This window comes from Macaca nemestrina, chromosome 9 (assembly GCF_043159975.1).
Source record: "Macaca nemestrina isolate mMacNem1 chromosome 9, mMacNem.hap1, whole genome shotgun sequence".
NCBI lineage: Eukaryota > Metazoa > Chordata > Mammalia > Primates > Cercopithecidae > Macaca > Macaca nemestrina.
In genome coordinates, this window is record NC_092133.1 from 66,624,439 (window position 1) to 66,643,172 (window position 18,734).

The following is an 18,734-nucleotide window of genomic DNA, read 5'->3' on the forward strand; positions in this document are numbered from 1 at the left end:
GCTGTTTTTTCCTACGGCCACAGCCTGCTCTTATTGGGTGAGTCCCCTTTCATGGCTCTAGCGCTCGCATGACTACAGTAACGCTCTTCCCTCTCCTTGCACTCATAGGCCTGCAAATGGTAACAGTTTCCTGTGGTTGTGAATCCCTGGGTGCTTCACTGTTTCTAGCTGGTTCTCTTACCGCTCCCCTCTTCCATTAAACTCTATTCACTTAAACCCCTTCTGAGTGCACCATTTGTTTTCCGCTGGAACCCAATTATTATGCCCTTAAACTCTTTGATGTTTTTCCCCTTCATCTCCTCCACGGAACTTTAGTTGAGAAAGGCAAGAAGGCCGTAGAGAAAGGGAGAATGAAGGGGGACTGTGAACAAGGGCTAAGGAGCAGAGGCACATCACATTCAGCAGAACATCCAAAGCAGAGGTTCCTGCTCGACCTTTGCCTCCTCCTGTCCCGTGATCAGCTGTTCTGCCTGCATAGCATTTAACAAAGCACTTCCACATCTGTTATTTTATTTAGCTCTCTGAGCCATCCCATGATGTAAGTCACTAGGTGTTAGCCTCATTTGTTTCCTTTTGTATTTTTTTTAAACCCTCATTGAATTACCCTAAGGTGTTAGTTTCGTTTGAATTGGAGGTCAGAGAGGTTCCATGACTTGCTCAAGGTCCCATGATGATGCTGCAGCAGAGCTGGCCCTGCTCTGTGTGTCTGTGAATTAGGACCAGGCTTTGGTGTGTGTTTCCCCAGGCTTGCTTCGAAGGGAAGGCTCAGTGTCCAACCACAGCTCTTCTGGGAAGTCATTAGTTGGGGTGACTCATGATGTTGTCTCATAAACTCTCCTCCTGCCTTCCTCTGGGACTGAATGAGGCCTGTTCCAGGGGATGAAGAGTCCCTACGGAATCTTTCTGTCACACCCAGAACTCAGCCACTGGCCTGGAGGCTCAATGGAGGCTGGGGGCCTGGAGGCTAAAGACCCTCAGGGGAGCAGGGCCAGTGAGCTGGCACCATCAGGGCTGCAGAGTAGTTCTTCTCCCGGTCTCTCTTGGGACTCTCATGCAGCTGCTGTAGTTATCTGCTGGCTAAGCTGGGGCTGGGAGGTCCAAGGTGTCCCTCACATGGCTGGTGATTAGTGCTGGCGATTGGCTGGGATGTCTTTCAGTTCTCCACGTAGCCTCTCATCCTCCAGGAAGCTAGTGTGGGCTTCTTCAGAGAACAGTGGTCTCAGGGTTCCAAGAAAGCAAGAAAAGAAGCTACAAGCTTCTTAAAACCGAGATTCTGGAATTTTCACATCACATCTGTCACATTTTATTGGCCAAAACAAGTCACAAGGGATGCCCAGATTCAAGCCAGTGGATAGTTTCACCTCTTGATAGGAAGAAAAGCAATATAGCATTGCAGAAGAGGTGTGGACATGGAAGTGTGATTCATTAAGGTCCATTATGATAAAATCTACCACTATCCCCATACTACATTTGGTTGACATGATTCCAAAGTCTTTTTTAGTTCACAGGTCCCCACTCTGTCTCTTTTCCCTTCTGCAGTATATTTGTCGTATGGACTGAGTGGTTGTTCTGTAGAGCTTCTGCAGGCTGGATTTTTCTGATTGCTTCCTCATGATGTCATTTTACATGTTCTGCTCTCTGTCCACTGTATTACCTGCACTTGGTAGTCAGATCTAGAGTCTTGATCAGATTATGTCCAGTGGCCTTTCTCTTTGTGGTGCTAGGCTCAATCGGGGCTCAGGTGATATATCTCTGCCTCCTGGGCTCAAGCAATTCTCCTGCCTCAGCCTCCTGAGTAGCTGGGACGACAGCCATGCACCACCAAGCTGGGTTCATTTAAGGTTATTTTGTAGAGATGAGGTCTCACTATGTTGCCCAGGCTGGTCTTGAACTCTTAAGCTCAAGCAGTCCTCCTGTCTTGGCCTCCCAAAGTGCTGAGATTACAGGCATGAACCACTGTGCCATCAGCTTTTAACATAATATTTTCAGCAGACACTAAGGATCATTGCCTAGACTCCTCACTGCAATTTTTTTTTTTTTTTTTTTTTTTTTTGAGACAGAGTCTCGCTCTGTTGCTCAGACTGGAGTGCAATGGCTTCGATCTTGGCTCACTGCAACCTCTGCCTCCCAGGTTCAAGTGATTCTCCTGCCTCAGCCTCCCGAGTAGCTGGGATTACAGGTGCACGACACCACACTCAGCTAATTTTGTAATTTTAGTGGAGATCCTGTTTCACCACGTTGGCCAGGCTAGTCTCAAACTCCTGACCACAGGTGATCCACCTGCCTCAGCCTCCCAACCCTCATTGCATTTTAAATACAATCCATGCTCCTTTCCGAGGCCTCCAAAACACTTCATGGTCTGATCCCTGTTGACATCTCTCTGACCTCACCCCTTTGCGCATTATGCTCTGGTCACTTTGCCATCTGCTTAGCTCCTCACACACTCCTGTTTCTTCCAACCCCAGGGTCTTTGCTCGTCCCTTCCTTTAGCTCTCAGCATAAATGTTGTCTTCCCACAGCATCTGGTTTATGTTCGTCAATCTGTCAATAGTTTGTTTGTTTCTAGATTGATTGTCTTTTTCCCCATGCTTGACAGCATATGCAAAGCAAGGATCTTCTCTGTCTTGGTGGTGGCAGTGTCCTCAGTGTCTTGTCAGTGCCTGCCCAAAGTAAATGGTTCAATAAATAGCTAATAGTTATGGAATAAATAAATATCTGTAGGAAGGAAAAAGAGAAAGGAAGGTGGATCCTGAAATCAGGTGAGAGGGTCCTGCTGCAGGCAGGCAGTGCTGATGTTGGAAGGTCTTCTCCAGGCCCCTCCAGAAAGAACCCCCATGAGAGGCATCACTCATCCCAGACCCCGTTGGGAGACTTGCTTACCGCTGCCGAGCCTCAAAATTAGCTCTGAATCATCTCCCATGACTGGGGGGATCTGTGGGTGTGGATGGGCAGAGGAAATTACCAGAATCTTTCAGGCTGGACTCCAGTCCATGTCCCCCACTACCCTTCACTTGACCCTCAAGTAAGCTCATCTTCTGAAGAGTGTCCTGAGAAGTATCTGGGAGTGACCCTGCCCATTGCTAGAGCCTCAGCTGAGCCTGGGCATCATCTCTGGACAGGGCCCAGATTCCAGCACTGCACATGAATCCCTTCTTAAGGAGGAAAAACTCCTTCCCATTCCTGGCAATTCCCCAGGAGGCAGGCAGGCCTCCCACCCCATCTGGGCTGCATGCTAGCGGCCAGAGACCTCATTGACACCTTGGACTTGTTCTTCTTGGGATCTGGCGGGTGCCCTTGTAATTACAGCCTATGAAATTTTTATCCACTGAACCCAGTGAAGCCATTCCTCTACTGGAGGAGCTTCCCCGTCTCAGGGTGTGATAATGGTTGTCTCTGGGGTACCCAGGAGAGGTCAGGGTGTGTGATTCTCAAAGTGGGGTCCCGACCACCCATGTCAGCATCACCTGGAACTCATTAGAAACAGAAATTCTTGGGCCACAACCCTGGCCTTGGGAACCAGAAACCCTTGGGACTGGGGCCCAGCTATCTCTGTTTTACATTTTAAAGCATCCTTCAGATGATTCCAATGCACACTGTGGTTTGAGAACCACAAAATTAAAAGCCTTGAGCCAAAGACACCTCGAGTGGATACACACAGTCTGGGAAGTCTCAGCCCTTCTTCCTGCCTCCTTACCTCTGTGTGAACCCAGTATTCTCATATTTAAAATAGAAACACAGGCCAGGCACCATGGCTCACCCCTGTAATCCCAGTACTTTGGGAGGCCAAGGTGGGAGGATCACTTGAGTTCAGGGGTTTGAGACCAGTCTGAGCAACAGAGTGAAACCCTGTCTCTACAGAAAATTCAAAAATTAGCCAGGTGTGGTGGTGCATGCCTGTAGTCCCAGCTACTCTGGAGGTTGAGGTGGGAGGATCACTTGAGCCTGAGAAGTCAAGGCTGCAGTGAGCTGTGATTACACCACTGCACTTTAGCCTGGCTGATAGAGCAAGACTCTTTCTCAAAAAATAAAATATAAAATAAAACAGAAAAACAGACATTTTCTGGGTGTGACCTAGGGTAGGTCATGTCACCTCCCTGGAAGCCAGACTCCTCATTGGTAAAATGGAGATAAATGAACACTTACCAAAGAAGGGCTGTGCTGAGGACTTGATGAGGTGACCTGTGAGAACTGAGATCACATCATACACATGGCACTCCGTGTGAGGCAGCAGCAGCGGGGCTGATAGTTATAAGCCACACAACGGATGTGAGCATAATTTTTTATAATACAAACTGAAAGAAGTGCGAATAAGAAAACAATCCCTGGTCAGGCGCGGTGGCTCACACCTGTAATCCCAGAACTTTGGGAGGCCAAGGCGAGCAGATCGCCTGAGGTCAGGAGTTCAAGACCAGCCTGATCAACATGGTGAAACCCCATCTCTACTAAAAATACAAAAATTAGCCAGGCATGATGGTGGGCGTCTGTAGTCCCAGCTACTCAGAAGGCTGAGGCAGGAGAGTCGCCTGAACCCGGGAGGTGGAGGTTGCAAAGAGCTGAGATCGTGCCACTGCATGCCAGCCTGGGTGACAGAGCGAGACTCTTCCTCAAGAAAGAAAGAGAGAGAAAGAGAGAGAGAGAAAGAGAGAAAGAAAGAAAGAAAAAGAGAAAGAAGAAAGAAGAAAAAAGAAAAGAAAGAGAGAGAGAAAGAAAAAGAAAGAAAGAAAGAAAGAAAGAAAGAAAGAAAGAAAGAAAGAAAGAAAGAAAGAAAGAAAGAAAGAAAATAATAGAAAGAAAACAATCCCTAAATGAATGAGCTTAACCCAGAATCAGTCTGGGTGTTTCCCCGAGTTCACAGGCCTCCTACTGATGGCTTCATCCTTGTTACCATTTGCTTGTTGATCCTGGGAACACATGGGTGCTCCACCTCTTCCTGAGAGGCTGCCAGGGAACCCAGGCCTGGATGGAGAGGGGCTGAACCCACTGAAGAACACAACACAGGGCTGCCGAGTCCATGCAGCACGAACAGGACTGATGGCTGTTCACTACACGAAACAAAAAGTTCAAGTTCATTTGTAATCTAAGCAATGCAATTTTGCTTTGATTGTTGGGTTAACCTTTTCTTCAGTGGGTCCAGAGCCTCTCCATCCAGGCCTGGGTTCCCTGGCAACCTCTCAGGAAGAGATGGAGCACCAATGTGTTCCCAGGATCAACAAGCAAATGGTAACAAGGATGAAGCCATCAGTAGGAGGCCTGTGAACTCAGGGAAACACCCAGACTGATTCTGGGTTAAGCTCATTCATTTAGGGATTGTTTTCTTTCTATTATTTTTTCTTTCTTTCTTTCTTTCTTTCTTTCTTTCTTTCTTTCTTTCTTTCTTTCTTTCTTTCTTTCTTTCTTTTTCCTTCCTTCCTTCCTTTCTTTTTCTTTCTTTCTTTCTTCCTTTCTTTCTTTCTTTCTTTCTTTCTTCCTTCCTTCCTTCCTTCCTTCCTTCCTTTCTTTCTTTCTTTCTTTCTTTCTTTCTTTCTTTCTTTCTTTCTTTCTTTCTTTCTTTCTTTCTTTCTTTCTTTCTTTCTTTCTTTCTTTCTTTCTTTCTTTCTTTCTTTCTTTTTCTTTCTCTCTTTCTTTCTTCTGTCTGTCTAACAGATTGACGATTGAAGTATTCAGTACGGGCCAGTGAATGGATGTGCCCTGTAGGGAGGGGTGCAGGGTGCGGGGACAACAAACCAGCTCTTCACAGTCGAGGCACATCTGTCCAGAGCCCTGGTGAGGGACCCGCCCCCAGATCCAGCCATTCCACTTCTCACGGTTTACCCTACGGAACAGAGTGAGGTCTCAAGGTGACAGGGAAAGTATTGACCATGGGACATAGTAATGGTTACAAAATGGTATGTACATACATTATAAGTCTGTACTCTGTATAAAAAGTGTACGTTTATGTGAACTATAGATGAACAGAAAAAATAACTGTTTGTCCACAAGGGGTGGTGTTTCCTCAAGTGATTTTTATTTTTGGTTTTTCTAGCTTGCATCTAACCTTTCTAATCAGAAGGAAACTCTGATACATGTGATAAAATACTGATGATGTCACTGGTTCTTGGCCCCGACTCATATCAAAATCACCTAGCTTTTAACAATACAGATCCCGCCCCTTCCAACTGGATCAGAATTTCTGCAGGGTAGTAGGGTGATATGGATGATGGGCAGGGAATGGGGTTGTTCAGGCACTGGTATTTTTCACAAAACTCCCCTGGTGATTTCCATGTGTAGCCAGATTTGAGAACCACTGAATCATACAGTCCCTGCCCTCCCACCACTCACAGTCAAGTTTAGTGTGGCTTAACATTTTGGGGGTCATCAAATTCTTTAAGACTCTGATGCATTTTGATTCCTTCACAGCTGCTTTCCTAGGGCTTCCTTTTGTTGTGGCAATCAACAGTTCCTGTCTGGAGGAATTTATGGTCTCCAAAAGCATTGGATCCTCTCCCAAAAAGAGCCCTGGATTTTGACACACACTTTCAGGGGAGTGTTGGGCATGAGGGTTTGGGCTCACCCTGCATCCATGACCCCTTGTTTCTTGAGTACCGATTTTTCCCCTGGGGAGTCAGCCTCCTCCTCACATGGAGCTTTTGAGGGACCGTCCATCAGGAGTCTGCACCAACCCCTGGCCAGAGGATGCCAATCAGACCCCTTCTGCTTTGGATTTGCCTCTGAGTCTTCATAATACAGCTTTTCCTTCCCTTGGATGACCTCCCTACACCCTTCCAATGGATTCCCAGTGTTGGTTAGGTCGGCCAGCACTTGTTTCTGTTGCTTGTAATCCTAGTGTCTTGGTGAATACAAGGGGATTCAAGTTAGTCATCTATGGACCTCCTGGGAGTCTGCAGAGTCCAGGTTCAGAATCCTAGTGTCAGAGGAAGTGGTAGAGATGGACAGGGGTAGCACCATAGACCCCCCAAGGTTCCTGTTCCCTAGATTAGATGTTTGCGCTCACCTCGCTCCCCAACACCATCCCACATGCTGTCTCTTAACAGGCCATGTAATCTTCCACGGAGACTGTGCTCATGCAGAGAGGAAAGGACACGGACCCAGGAATCGGAAAGCATGGCCTTGAGAGCTGGCCCCATGGTGGTCACTGACTGCATATAAGAGAGGTTGGGGGCTGGGCACGGTGGCTCATGCCTATAATCCCAGCACTTTGGGAGATGGAAGGAGGCAGATCACAAAGTCAGGAGTTCGAGACCAGCCTGGCCAACCTGGTGAAATCCCGTCTCTACTAAAAATACAAAAAATTAGCCGGGTGTGGTGGCACAGGCCTGTAATCCCAGTCACTGGGGGGACTGAGGCAGGAGAATTGCTTGAACCCGGGAGGTGGAGGTTGCAATGAGCTGAGATGGCACCACAGCACTCCAGCCTGGGCAACAGAGGGAGACTTCATCTCGGAAAAAAAAAAGGAGAGAGAGAGAGGTTAGGGGGCTGGGAAACTTGGTTTGGAGGAGAAGCTTGGGAACTTGTCTTAAAGCTGCTTTGGTACAATTTTTAAAGGGAGGTATAGTTAGTTTGGGGTGGCTGGGAGACTGATGATAGTAGACCCTAAGCCCCCATGCCACCTCTTGGTATTCCTAAGAGAACTGGGGAGATCTGCTTCATCTCTGTGTTCTCCTTGGCTTTCGAATGTGGATGACCTGGGCTTCCTGCCTCTCCCAACCTCATGGAGTTGTTAATACATTCAGAGAGACAGCAGAGTAAATTACAGAGGTCCTTGCGGAACTTCAGACTGCTTATTGCCAGCATTAGCTATCTGCCAGGCAGCTGTGTGGAACCAGGAGGTCGCAGTGTGGTTTCAGTTCATTTGGGTTTGTTCCCAGGGAAGCAAGCCTTGGCAAAAGCTTTCTTAGCACTACTTAGGAAAGTAAAAAGTAGATGTGGTAGAGGATCTAGGAGGAAGGAGGCCTCTTGAGAATTGCAGCCTCCTACTCTTCCTCTTGCAGGCTGAACCAAAGCCCCTCCATCCCAGGCACCCACCACAGCAACATGGATTTTGCAAGCCTGGCCTCTTTTTGGTGAGTGAGAGCAGGCTGCCCTTCCAAGAATCATTTGGATTGGCAAAGGCCAAATAATTTGAGGGCTGAGTTGCCAATACAGCCATCCAGAGCCCCCAAACGAGCCCCTCTTTACACTTCTCTTCTACTCTGAGCCCTTTTTATTTCTCCTTACTTCCTCCAGGAGGTCTCTGTTTTTACCCATCAAAACTTGTATTCAGAAAAGGTTCTGATACAAGTCATTTACCTCACAGTGAAAACTGAACTGCCTTTATCACATACTGAACCTGTACTCCCAGTCTATTTAAAAGAATTCCAGGCCTCAGAAAGTGGAAGTAGAAGAGGCTTAAGGTGGGAGAGGAGGGGAAAGTAAAGGGGAGGCAGGGATTTCCCCTCTCTTTCTCTTGAAAAGGCTAAACATATGCCTAGAGCACCTTTCTGGGTTCAATGGCTGTCTGCTTCCTCAAGGTCTGCTGGTTCAGTTTACCTGCAGTCCTGGCCACATTTCACATCCTGCTTCAGCTAAGTGTAGAGATTTTTTTTTTTTCTTTTAGTTAAACTAGAAATGTCTTAGGGGTAGAAACCATGCCTTGTTCAGCTTGAAATGCTCCTCATTATCTGGCACAGGGCCTAGAACATAAATATGATTAATGAATGTTGATAAGTAAGTTAGGTACTAAAGGCTATGAATTCTCCTAGAAGCACTGCTTTACCTGTATCCCATAGGCGCTATTAGATAGTATTTCCATTATTCATTATTGTTGAAATATGTTTTATATAACATCAAGCTATCTCTGACAAGGAAAGGAGAATTATCTTCATTTCACAGGAAAATCAAAACTCAAAGACAAAAAGAGACTTGCTCTAAGAATACAGCATGCAGTAGTGGTAGACCTCCAGGTTTTGCTTGGCTCTGGGATTCAGGGTGCATCAAATAAGCCAGGAGACATGTTCTGAGTTTGAGCTCCTGCTCAGGCTCTGCCACCTCCAACCATTTTCTCATCCTCTTTGGGTATCATCAGGTCACATATAAAGACCTCTAGGGTCCATTAGCAGCAATTAGGGATCCTCGATTTGGGGGGAACTTTGCCTTCCTGAGGCTTCTGCTACAAAGCCGACACTTTATGAACAGTGCATATATCACCTAAAACCTTGCCTGAAGCAGGCACACAATGGCCAGAGGCAGAACCAGGGTCACTCTGTGCTCAGCTGAGAAGTAATAAAACAGTACACCTAACCCCTTAGAGATCCATTACCTCCTAACGAGGCATCACCGCTTGGAGTCCTAGGTTACTTAATGTTCTCTCTCTCTCTAACCCTAGCAGAATCTTCTTTTCGGAAATATTCTGATAAACTTCTTCACGTGGATGAGGAAATGACTCATAACAAAGCGCTGTGTCTCTTTTGGGCTTTTGCATTTCAAAAGGAGTCAGACATTAAATTAGAAAAAGGAAAGCTCTAATAATGCAATTTCAGTTATTAACGAGAGAGCTACAAAAAGCTTTTGAGCATGAGAGACTGAATTTAATTCTCTAGGTTTGTGTCTTTTTTTTTTTTTTTTTTTTTTTTTTTGGAGATGGAGTCTCACTCTGTAGCCCTGGCTGGAGTGCGGTGGCATGATCTGGGTTCACTGCAACCTCCACCTCCCAGGTTCAAGCAATGCTCTTGCCTCAGCCTCCCGAGTAGCTGGGACTACAGACGCCTGCCACCAGGCCCAGCTAATTTTTGTATTTTTAGTAGAGATGGGATTTCACCATGTTGGTCAGGCTGGTCTCAAACTCCTGACCTCAAGTGATCCGCCTGCCTCACCCTCCGAAACTGCTGGGATTAGAGGCATGAGTCACGGTGCCCAGACTCAATCTTTTTTTTTTTTTTTCTTGAGGTGGAGTCTTGCTCTGTCTCCCAGGCTGGAGTGCAGTGGCACAATCTCAGCTCACTGCAACATCCACCTCCCGGGCTCAAGCAATTCTCTTGCCTCAGCCTCCCGAGTAGCTGGGATTACAGGTGTGTGGCACCACACCCAGCTAATTTTTGTATTTTTTAATAGAGATGGGGTTTCACCATGTTGGCCAGGTTGGTCTCGAACTCATGACCTCAAATGATCTGCTCGCTTTGGCCTCCCAAAATGCTCTGATTACAGGCATGAGCCACTGTACATGGCCTTTTTGGCAATTTTGAAATGTACAATACTCTGTTATTAACTCTATGCATCATGCTATGCAATATAATTCAAAAAAAGAAAACCGTTTCTTCTAACTGAAATTTTGTACTGTTTGACCACCATCACTCCATTCTCCCCCACCACAGAGCCATTCTACTCTGTGGCTCTATGAGTTCTATTGTTTTACATTCAATATATAAGTGAGAACATGTGGTATTTGTCTTTCTGTGCTTGACTTATTTTATGTGGTATAATGTTCTCCAATATTGTCCATGTTGTTTTAAATGACACAATTCTGTCTTTTTAAAGGCTGAATAGTATTCCATTGTGTTTACATACCCCATGATCCTCATCCATTCATCGTTTGATATACACTTAAGTTGATTCCATAGCCTGGCTATTGTGGATAGCGCTGCAATAAACCTGGTGGTGCAGACATCTCTTCAAGTAACTAATTTCAGATTTTGGGATAAGTACTGAGAAATGAGCTTGCTGGATCATATGGTAATTCCATTTTTAGCTTTTTGAGGAACCTCCATACTGTTCTCCATAATGGCTGTGCAAATTTATTACATTCTCACTAACACCACACAAGGGTTCTCTTTTCTCCACATCTCCACCAACACTTACTTATCATTCATCTTTTTGGTAAAAGCCATCCTGACAGGTAGGGATGATGTCTCATTGTGGTTTTAACTTGCATTTTCCTAATCATTAGTGATATTGGGCATTTTTTCATATACCTGTTAGCCATTTGTATGTTTTCTTTCGAGAAATGTCTATTCAGATTTCTTACCATGTTTTAATTGGGTTTTTTGTTTTCTTGCTGTTGAGTTGTTTGAGCTCCTGGATTTGTTCTTAGTGAGTATAATATAGGCTCCTAATGAACAATACATTATTTTCTTTCTTTTTGAAATGCTTTTTTTGTTTCGTGTGCTTATTATAAAAGAATTCTAGGCTGAGCGTGGCGGCTCACACCTGTAATCCCAGCACTTTGGGAGGCCGAGGTGGGCGGATCACAAGGTCAGCAGTTCGAGACAAGCCTGGCCAACATGGTGAAACCCTGTCTCTACTAAAAACACAAAAATTAGCAAGGTGTGGTGGCACATGCCTGTAATCCCAGTTACTCAGGAGGTTGAGGCAAGAGAATGACTTGAACCCAGGAGGCAGAGGTTGCAGTAAGCCAAGATCAAGCCACTGCACTCCAGCCTGGGTGACAGGGTGAGACTCTGTCTCAAACAGCAACAACAACAACAAAGAATTCTGAGCACCTTAAAAGAGACAGTAAACATGACAGAACCCTCACATCCGGAGAGAACCCCTGTGTTTGTGATGCTCTCTGCCTGCCACATCCCATTGGCCCCAAGATATCAGCTGGGGTGAATGGTTCCTCAAATTTTCAGCACCCACCGAGTCTGCACCTGGGAGTCTCTCTGCTCTGCTTTCTCTGAAGTCACAAAAAGGGACAACCCAAAACTGCGGGAGTGGGGCAATACTAGACCAGTGGGGAGGTGAAGCAGCCAACACCACCTCTCAGGTGCGGTAAACCTCGGGTTCATGCTGCATTTTTCTCAGAGTGTCCCCAGCAGGATAGAACCCCTCAGTTGCCCACAGCTAAAACCAGCTCATTAAGGCACCTATTTCTTGCCTCTTCTCCCTTCTTCATCTCACTCTCCTCATTCCCTCACTTCCACTGCCCAGCATCATCTCCCAAATAAACTCCCTATACCCAAGCTCTTGTCTTAGAGTCTGCTTTCAGAAGCAGGAGAATCAAACAAAGATGTTAGTGACTACCTCTTTGTGTATACACTTGTATATGTGTATTTCCAATAATAAACCTATGTAATTTTGCATAAAGGAGATCATACTACACATGCATTCAAAAACCTGTTTTTTTCTAATTACTCACAGTAGGTAGCGAACATATTTCCATGTCAATAAAGAAAATCCTAAGCACAGTTTTTAATGTCTGCATAGTATGCCATTGCAGGTGTGTCTCATTTTTTATTTAATTTACGTAATTTATGGCTATCTGGATGGTTTCCAATTTTGCACTGTGATGAACATGCTCAGGCACACATCTTTGCAAGGGTGCAGCTCAGAATTTGAAAAAACTCTGAGCTGAGCAAGTGCTTTGTTGTCTCCTAAGTGTACACTGTGTTTGATCATTTCTTCCGGAATTTTAATAGAGGTCAAAACTAATCTTAGCAGTGTAGAGGCTTTTTAAATAAAAAATCTATATTTCCCTTTTTTGAAAATCAGGACATTTGCCCATCTTCAGTTTTCTGGCACTTCCTTCATTCTCTGTAATTTCCTCATAAGCAATAATTGTATCTGTAAATACCTCTGGGCCCCTGGGATGTCATATGTCTGGGCTACAATGAGTGAGCTCATTTAGGTGACTTGATGTCTTCTTCCTATCACTCGACTATCTTGGGTCTCAATCTCCTCCTTATCCTCTTTATTCCACAATTTGAAGTAAAATTGCCTGTGCCTTGCTCTGCCTGCCCTCGAGCCTAAGCCAGAGCAGATTCCTTCTTGTTATTCTTAGACTTTGAAAGCTCTTCACTCTTGTCTTTGCCAATTTCCCCCGACTTCTGTTCACTGGAGCTGCAGTCTTTGCTAACACCATTCTTACAGATCCTGCCAATCTTCCAGATTCCTCTTGGGTTATTGATTCCTTCCTGCCTCTTTTGTGTGTGTGCTTTTCATACCCTGGCTCATTGGAAAACTACAAGTGCAGCCTCACAAGATTTTCTATAAAACTTGATTTTCTTTTTTAACAGCAGTGTTTGCAATTACTAATTGGAATTTTGGGGTTTTATTACCTCTTGCAGCAGCTGTCTCATACTGGCAGGTTGTACAACACATCTTATTTTATCCTCACAGACACCCTGTGAAGTCAGTTGAATGTTAAGTTCCCGCATTTGATAGATGGGTGACCCGTGGCACAGAAGGGTTTAGGCGCCATCTCAAAGACACTCAGCAAGACAGTGGACCAGCCCTCGGTTTTCCAGTTTCTTAGCCTAAATATGGTTCCCCTTGTTCACAATGGCTGAGAGAGGGTTCTGGTAAGGTGGGAGCAAGCAGCCTTATGCCTTGGGCCACTATCCCTTAAAATCCTGGAGGTGAGGTCCATAGTTCACTCTCCTTTCCCTAGGGAGAGAAATTCTGCATGGAGGATATCACCTCTAGAATCTCATCTCCCCCACAACCCCACCCCTTCAAGCAGACAAAGTGGGTGACAATTCCTCTGAAGCTAACAGCCAAGCTGTCCTCACCTCCTCACTTGGTCTCAAATGATTCTCTGCTCAGACAGCAGGGACCGTGTGCGGACACACACACAACACGGACATAGAGTTATCCCTAGGTCTCTCTCTTTCTCTGTGTGTGTGTGTGTGTGTGTGTGTCTTGTACATGCACACACATATGTACAACACAAATACAGAGGCACCCCAGGTCTTTCTCTCTCTCTCTCTCTCTCTCTCTCTCACGCACACACACACACACACACACACGCACAACATGAATACAGAGGCACCCCCAAGTGTTTTTCTGCCTGTCTTTTGTCTCTCTCTCTCAGTGTCTTCTCTATGTCTCTGTCTGTCTCTCTCTTTCACACACACACACACACACACACACACACACACACACACACACAACGAATACAGAGCACCACCAGGTCTTTCTCTCCATCTATCTCTGTCTGTCTTTTTCTCTCACATACACATGCACACACACACACACACACCCTATGAACCCATGGGCACCCCAGGTCTCTCTCCCTCTCTCAGTGTCTCTGTCTCTGTCACGAACAGAGTGTCACATCGTCTGACTCTGGACAGCCGTGGGTGATCAGCTGCCCGGCCCCTCTCCTCTCCCTCGGCCCCATGCCTGGGGTACCGGCCCCACCGCTGGATCCCAGCCCCGGACCACTCACCCTCCATGCTGCCCCCTGTTGCGGGCTCCGGCGGTCTCCGATGGCGGGAGGCAGCGGGCGCCTTCGGGCCAGCGGGCGGAGGGACGGTCCCGGGCACTTGGTTGTGGGCTGCGCCCCTGCCTCCACTCTCCGCTGGTCCGGTCGGTCCGGTTAGAGGCGGGAAGGGGGCGTGCGCTCCCAAGCCCCAGGCCCTGGCCGGTTTCCCTCCCCTCGGGCTGACTGGCTCCCGCGCAGCGCTGCTGCCCGCCGGGCTCAGCCGCCCGCCGCTCCGTGCCTCCAGGCCAGGGGAAGGAGGGGGCTCGTGCAACGCAGTCGTCATGGCACCCGCGCACCTGTGCCCGCCGAGCGAGGGCGCCCCGAGCCTCTCGCATGGCGCTGTCTCCACAGAGCCCGAGCGCCCCTCCGAAGTAGGGGACACACCCCTCCTCCCATTGCAGCCCTGGCAGCGGCGTCCCGTAATTCCGCGCCTCTCTCCCTTGCCCCACATGCCAGCCTCTGTCCCCACTCCTCATCCTTGCCCACCCCAGCCTGGGGTCCAGCACCCTGGGCCTTCCTGAGAAGGGGATGAGAGGTAGCTGTGAAAACAGGAGGGCTTAGGGAGGGAGGCAGGGGAACCCCACCAGCTCCGGGCTCTCCCAGAATGGGGACAAGGTCTGCAAGGTGACCACGACTTTAGAATTAACCAGTCCAGGCATTCACCGGGTGATACCCTTGGAAAAGTTTCTTATTATAAAAATACCTGCACCTGAGACTGTTTCTGCATCTGTAAAAATGATTTTGAGGGGAGTAAATGTGATACCAAAGTTTCAGCCCAGCCCATAGTAGATGCTTAATAAATGGTTCCTCCAGCAGAATTGGAGAATACTCATCTCCAGCCCCTGTCAGGCACCCAGCAGACACAACCATAAATTTCTGTCACATGAATAAAGATCCCAGGTTCTATCTGCACTCCTATGTTTGTTGCAACACTGTTTACAATAGCTAACATTTGGAAGCAACCTAAGTGTCCATCAAAAGATGAATGGATAAAGAAAATGTGGTACATATACACAATGGAGTACTATTCAGCCATAAAAAAGAATGAGATTCAGTCATTTGCAACAACATGGATGGAACTGGAAATCATTATATTAAATGAAATAAGCCAGGCCCAGAAAGCAAACATCACATGTTCTTACTCATTTGTGAGATCTAAAAATCAAAACAATTGAACTCATGGACATAGTAGAAGCATGTGGTTACCAGAAGCAGGGAAGAGTAGTGGGAGGATGGGGTACCAAAAAAAAAACTAGAAAGAATGAATAAGACTATTTGATAGCACAACAGGGTGCCTATAGTCCATAATAATTTAATTTTATATTTTAAAATAGCTTAAAAAGCATAATTGGATTGTTTGTAACTCAAAGGATTAATGCTTGAAGGGATTGATACCCCATTCGCCATGATGTGCTTATTTCACATTGCATGCCTGTATCAAAACACCTCATGTACTCCAAAAATATGTACACCTACTATGTACCATCTATTTTTTTTTTTTTAAAGATCTCATGTTCTAGGCAGATGAAAGAAAGTGAATAGTCTGTTCCTTCCTTTTTTTAGGAGTCAGGAGTTTGCTCACTGGACACTGGGGAACAGTTGGCATCAGGATTCTTCCTAGTCTCGCTTCTTTCCCTAGCTCCTCCTCTGTCCTGAGCAGTGGGCACAGTCTCACAGCTAGAAGGTCCTTAGAGGTCATTGAGTCTAACCCTGACCCAGAGCAGGCATTCTGACCCTAATCCCCAGCAAGAAGTATCCCCAGCAATGGGTACCTCTGCCTTCATGTCCCTCTCTCTTCCCCTAGGGCAGCCCTTCAGAGGTTAGGAGGGAGGGAAGTTGCTTCTTCAATGCTGCTGTTCTACTGGAGAAACACAAGAATTTCACTGGGCTTTTTTCTTTCTGTGACTTGCCTCAGTCTCTTCATCTGTAAAATGGGCATAATAATGGCACCTATCTCCTACGGTTGTGAAGATTAAAGCAGTTACTATATATAAAGCATGTGAAACAGTGCTTTGCATATAGACAGTAAACAAGAAATATTATTCATCTCATCACTATCTTGAGTCCACCTCCCTGTAGAAGTGCTCACATTTCTTGAAGTCCCTCTGATAAAACCCAGAAGTGTGTCAGGTCATATTAAGCCCCCTTGAGCAATGCAGAGATTGAGGCACTGTGCTGTAAAGTCTGTATAGCCCAGCACTGCCATTTAGAGTTGGTGTGCTTTGGGAAAGTTATAAGTCTTTTGCCTCAGTTTCCTCTCATCTACAAAATAGGGATAATAGTACCTACCACCTAGGGTTATGAGAATTAAATGAGTTAACATATATAAAGCCCTGACAACAGTACCTGGAACATGTAGGTACTCAATAAATATGAGCTATAATTACTGGGGCAATAGACTTTGTTTTGGGTTTTTTGTTGTTGTTGTTGTTGTTGCTTGTTTTTTTGACAAGGTCTTACTCTGTCACCCAGGCTGGAGTACAGTGGCACAATCTCAGCTCACTGAAACCTCTGCCTCCCAGGTTCAAGCGATTCTCCTGCCTCAGCCTCCCTAGAAGCCGGGATTACAGGCGCCCACCAACACACCCAGCTAATTTTTTCGTATTTTTAGTAGAGGTGGGGTTTCATCATGTTGGCCAGGCTGGTCTTGAACTCCTGACCTCATGTGATCCACCCGCCTCAGCCTCCCATGGTGCTGGGATTACAGGCAGGAGCCACTGCGCCTGGCCGGAGGCACTAGACTTTGAATAATGCAGTCTCACTTTTTCACTTTCTTCCCTTTCCTTCCTTCTTTCCTCAGCAGCCACATGATTCTAGTGCCTCATGGTCAATTGCTCCACCATCTTTTTTATTTGAATAGTTCCAGATCACAGAGCCTTTTCTTCCTTTTCCCTCCTCTTCCACAGACATTTTTCTTTTACCATTAAAACCTTCCTATAGTGTCAAGTCCACATGGTACCAGACAAAACAAATTCCATGGATCTAGCCTTGGAGAGCAGGCAGGGCAGTGTGTCTGAGTGTGAATTCTATCTCTATTGTTTGTTAGCTGTGTGACCCAGGGTAAGTCACTTAAGCCCTCTGATACAGTTTGGCTATGTTCCCATCCAAATCTTGCCTTGAATTGTAGCTCCCATAATCCCCATGTGTTGTGGGAGGGACCCGGTGGAAGGTAATTGAATCATGGGGGAAGGTAATTGAATCCTGTGCTGTTCTCATGACAGTGAATAAGTCTCACAAGAGCTGATGGTATTACAAAGGGCAGTTCCTCGGCACACACTCTCTTGCCTGCCACCATGTAAGACATGCCTTTGCTCCTCCTTTGCCTTCCGCCATGATTGTGAGGCCTCCCCAGCCATGTGGAACTGTGAGTCCATTAAGCCTCTTTTTCTTTATAAATTACACAGTCTCAAGTATTTCTTCATAGCAATGTGAAAATGGATTAATACACCCTATAACCTCATTTTCCTCATTTGCAAAATGGGATTTATACTACTTCTTCTCAAGGCTGCTGTGTGGATTAAAAGTCACAGGCCATTAAATACAGTGCCCTTCCTCATCCCCAAAGTCATGGGTGGAGGCCAGACAGTTTGGGTAAAAGCTGCTCCATGCAGATAAAGAAAAGTGCCCCCTGTCTTTTTCCTCCTGTTTTGGACTGAATTATGTCTCCCAAAATTGATATGTCGAATTCTTAACCCCACAATGTGACAGTATTTGGAGATAGGAAGTAAGTAATTACAGTTAAATCAAGTCATAAGAGTGACACCCTAATGACATAAGATGGGTGTCTGTATAAGAAGAGAAAGAGGCTGGATGTGGTGGCTGACACCTGTAATCCCAGCACTTTGGGAGGTTGAAGTGGGTGGATTGTTTGAGTCCAGGAGTTCAAGACTAGCCTGGGCAACATGGCAAAACCCTGTCTCTATAAAACATATGAAAAAAAAAAAAAAAAAGCCAGGCATGATGTTGTGTGCCTGTAGTTCCAGCTACTTAGGAGGCTGAGGTGGAAGGATCACTTGAGCCCAGGGGGCAGAGGCTGCAGTGAGCTGACATCACACCACTACACTCCAGCCTGGGTGACAGAGCAAGACCCTGTCTCAAGGAAAAAAAAAAAAGAAGAGAAGAACACACCAGGAATTTACATGCACAGAGGAAAGGCCATATGAGGCCACAGCAAGCAGGTGGTCCTCTGCAAGCCAAGGACAGAGACCTCAGGAGAAACCAAGCCTTTCAGTACCTTGATCTTGGACTCTAACCTCCAGAACTGTGAGAAAATAAATTTTTGTTGTTTAAGCCAGGGGTCCCCAAATTTTTGTTGTTGAAGCCCCAACCCTTGAGTCATGGCCTGTTAGGAACTGGGCCACACAGGAGGAGGTGAGCATCAGGTAAGTGAGCATTACTGCCTGAACTCCACCTCCTGTCAGATCAGCAGCAGCATTAGATTCTCCTGGGAGCACAAACCCTACTGTGAACTGCACGTGCACGGGATCTAGGTTGCACACTCCTTATGAGAATCTAATGCCTGATGATCTGAGGTGGCAGTTTCATCCCCAAACCATCA

At 46.3% G+C, this 18,734-nt stretch overlaps 1 protein-coding gene across 1 annotated transcript in view; it reads right to left on the reverse strand.

The window, feature by feature from the left end:
• Positions 1-14,358, reverse strand: part of LOC105466076 (neuropeptide FF receptor 1) — a 31,777-nt gene extending 17,419 nt beyond the window's left edge. The window contains exon 1 of the mRNA XM_011714970.3: positions 14,141-14,358. Coding sequence (XP_011713272.1) covers positions 14,141-14,147 — 7 coding nt within the window. The 5' untranslated portion in view covers positions 14,148-14,358. The remainder of the gene's footprint in view (positions 1-14,140) is intronic.
• Positions 14,359-18,734: the final 4,376 nt, after the last annotated feature.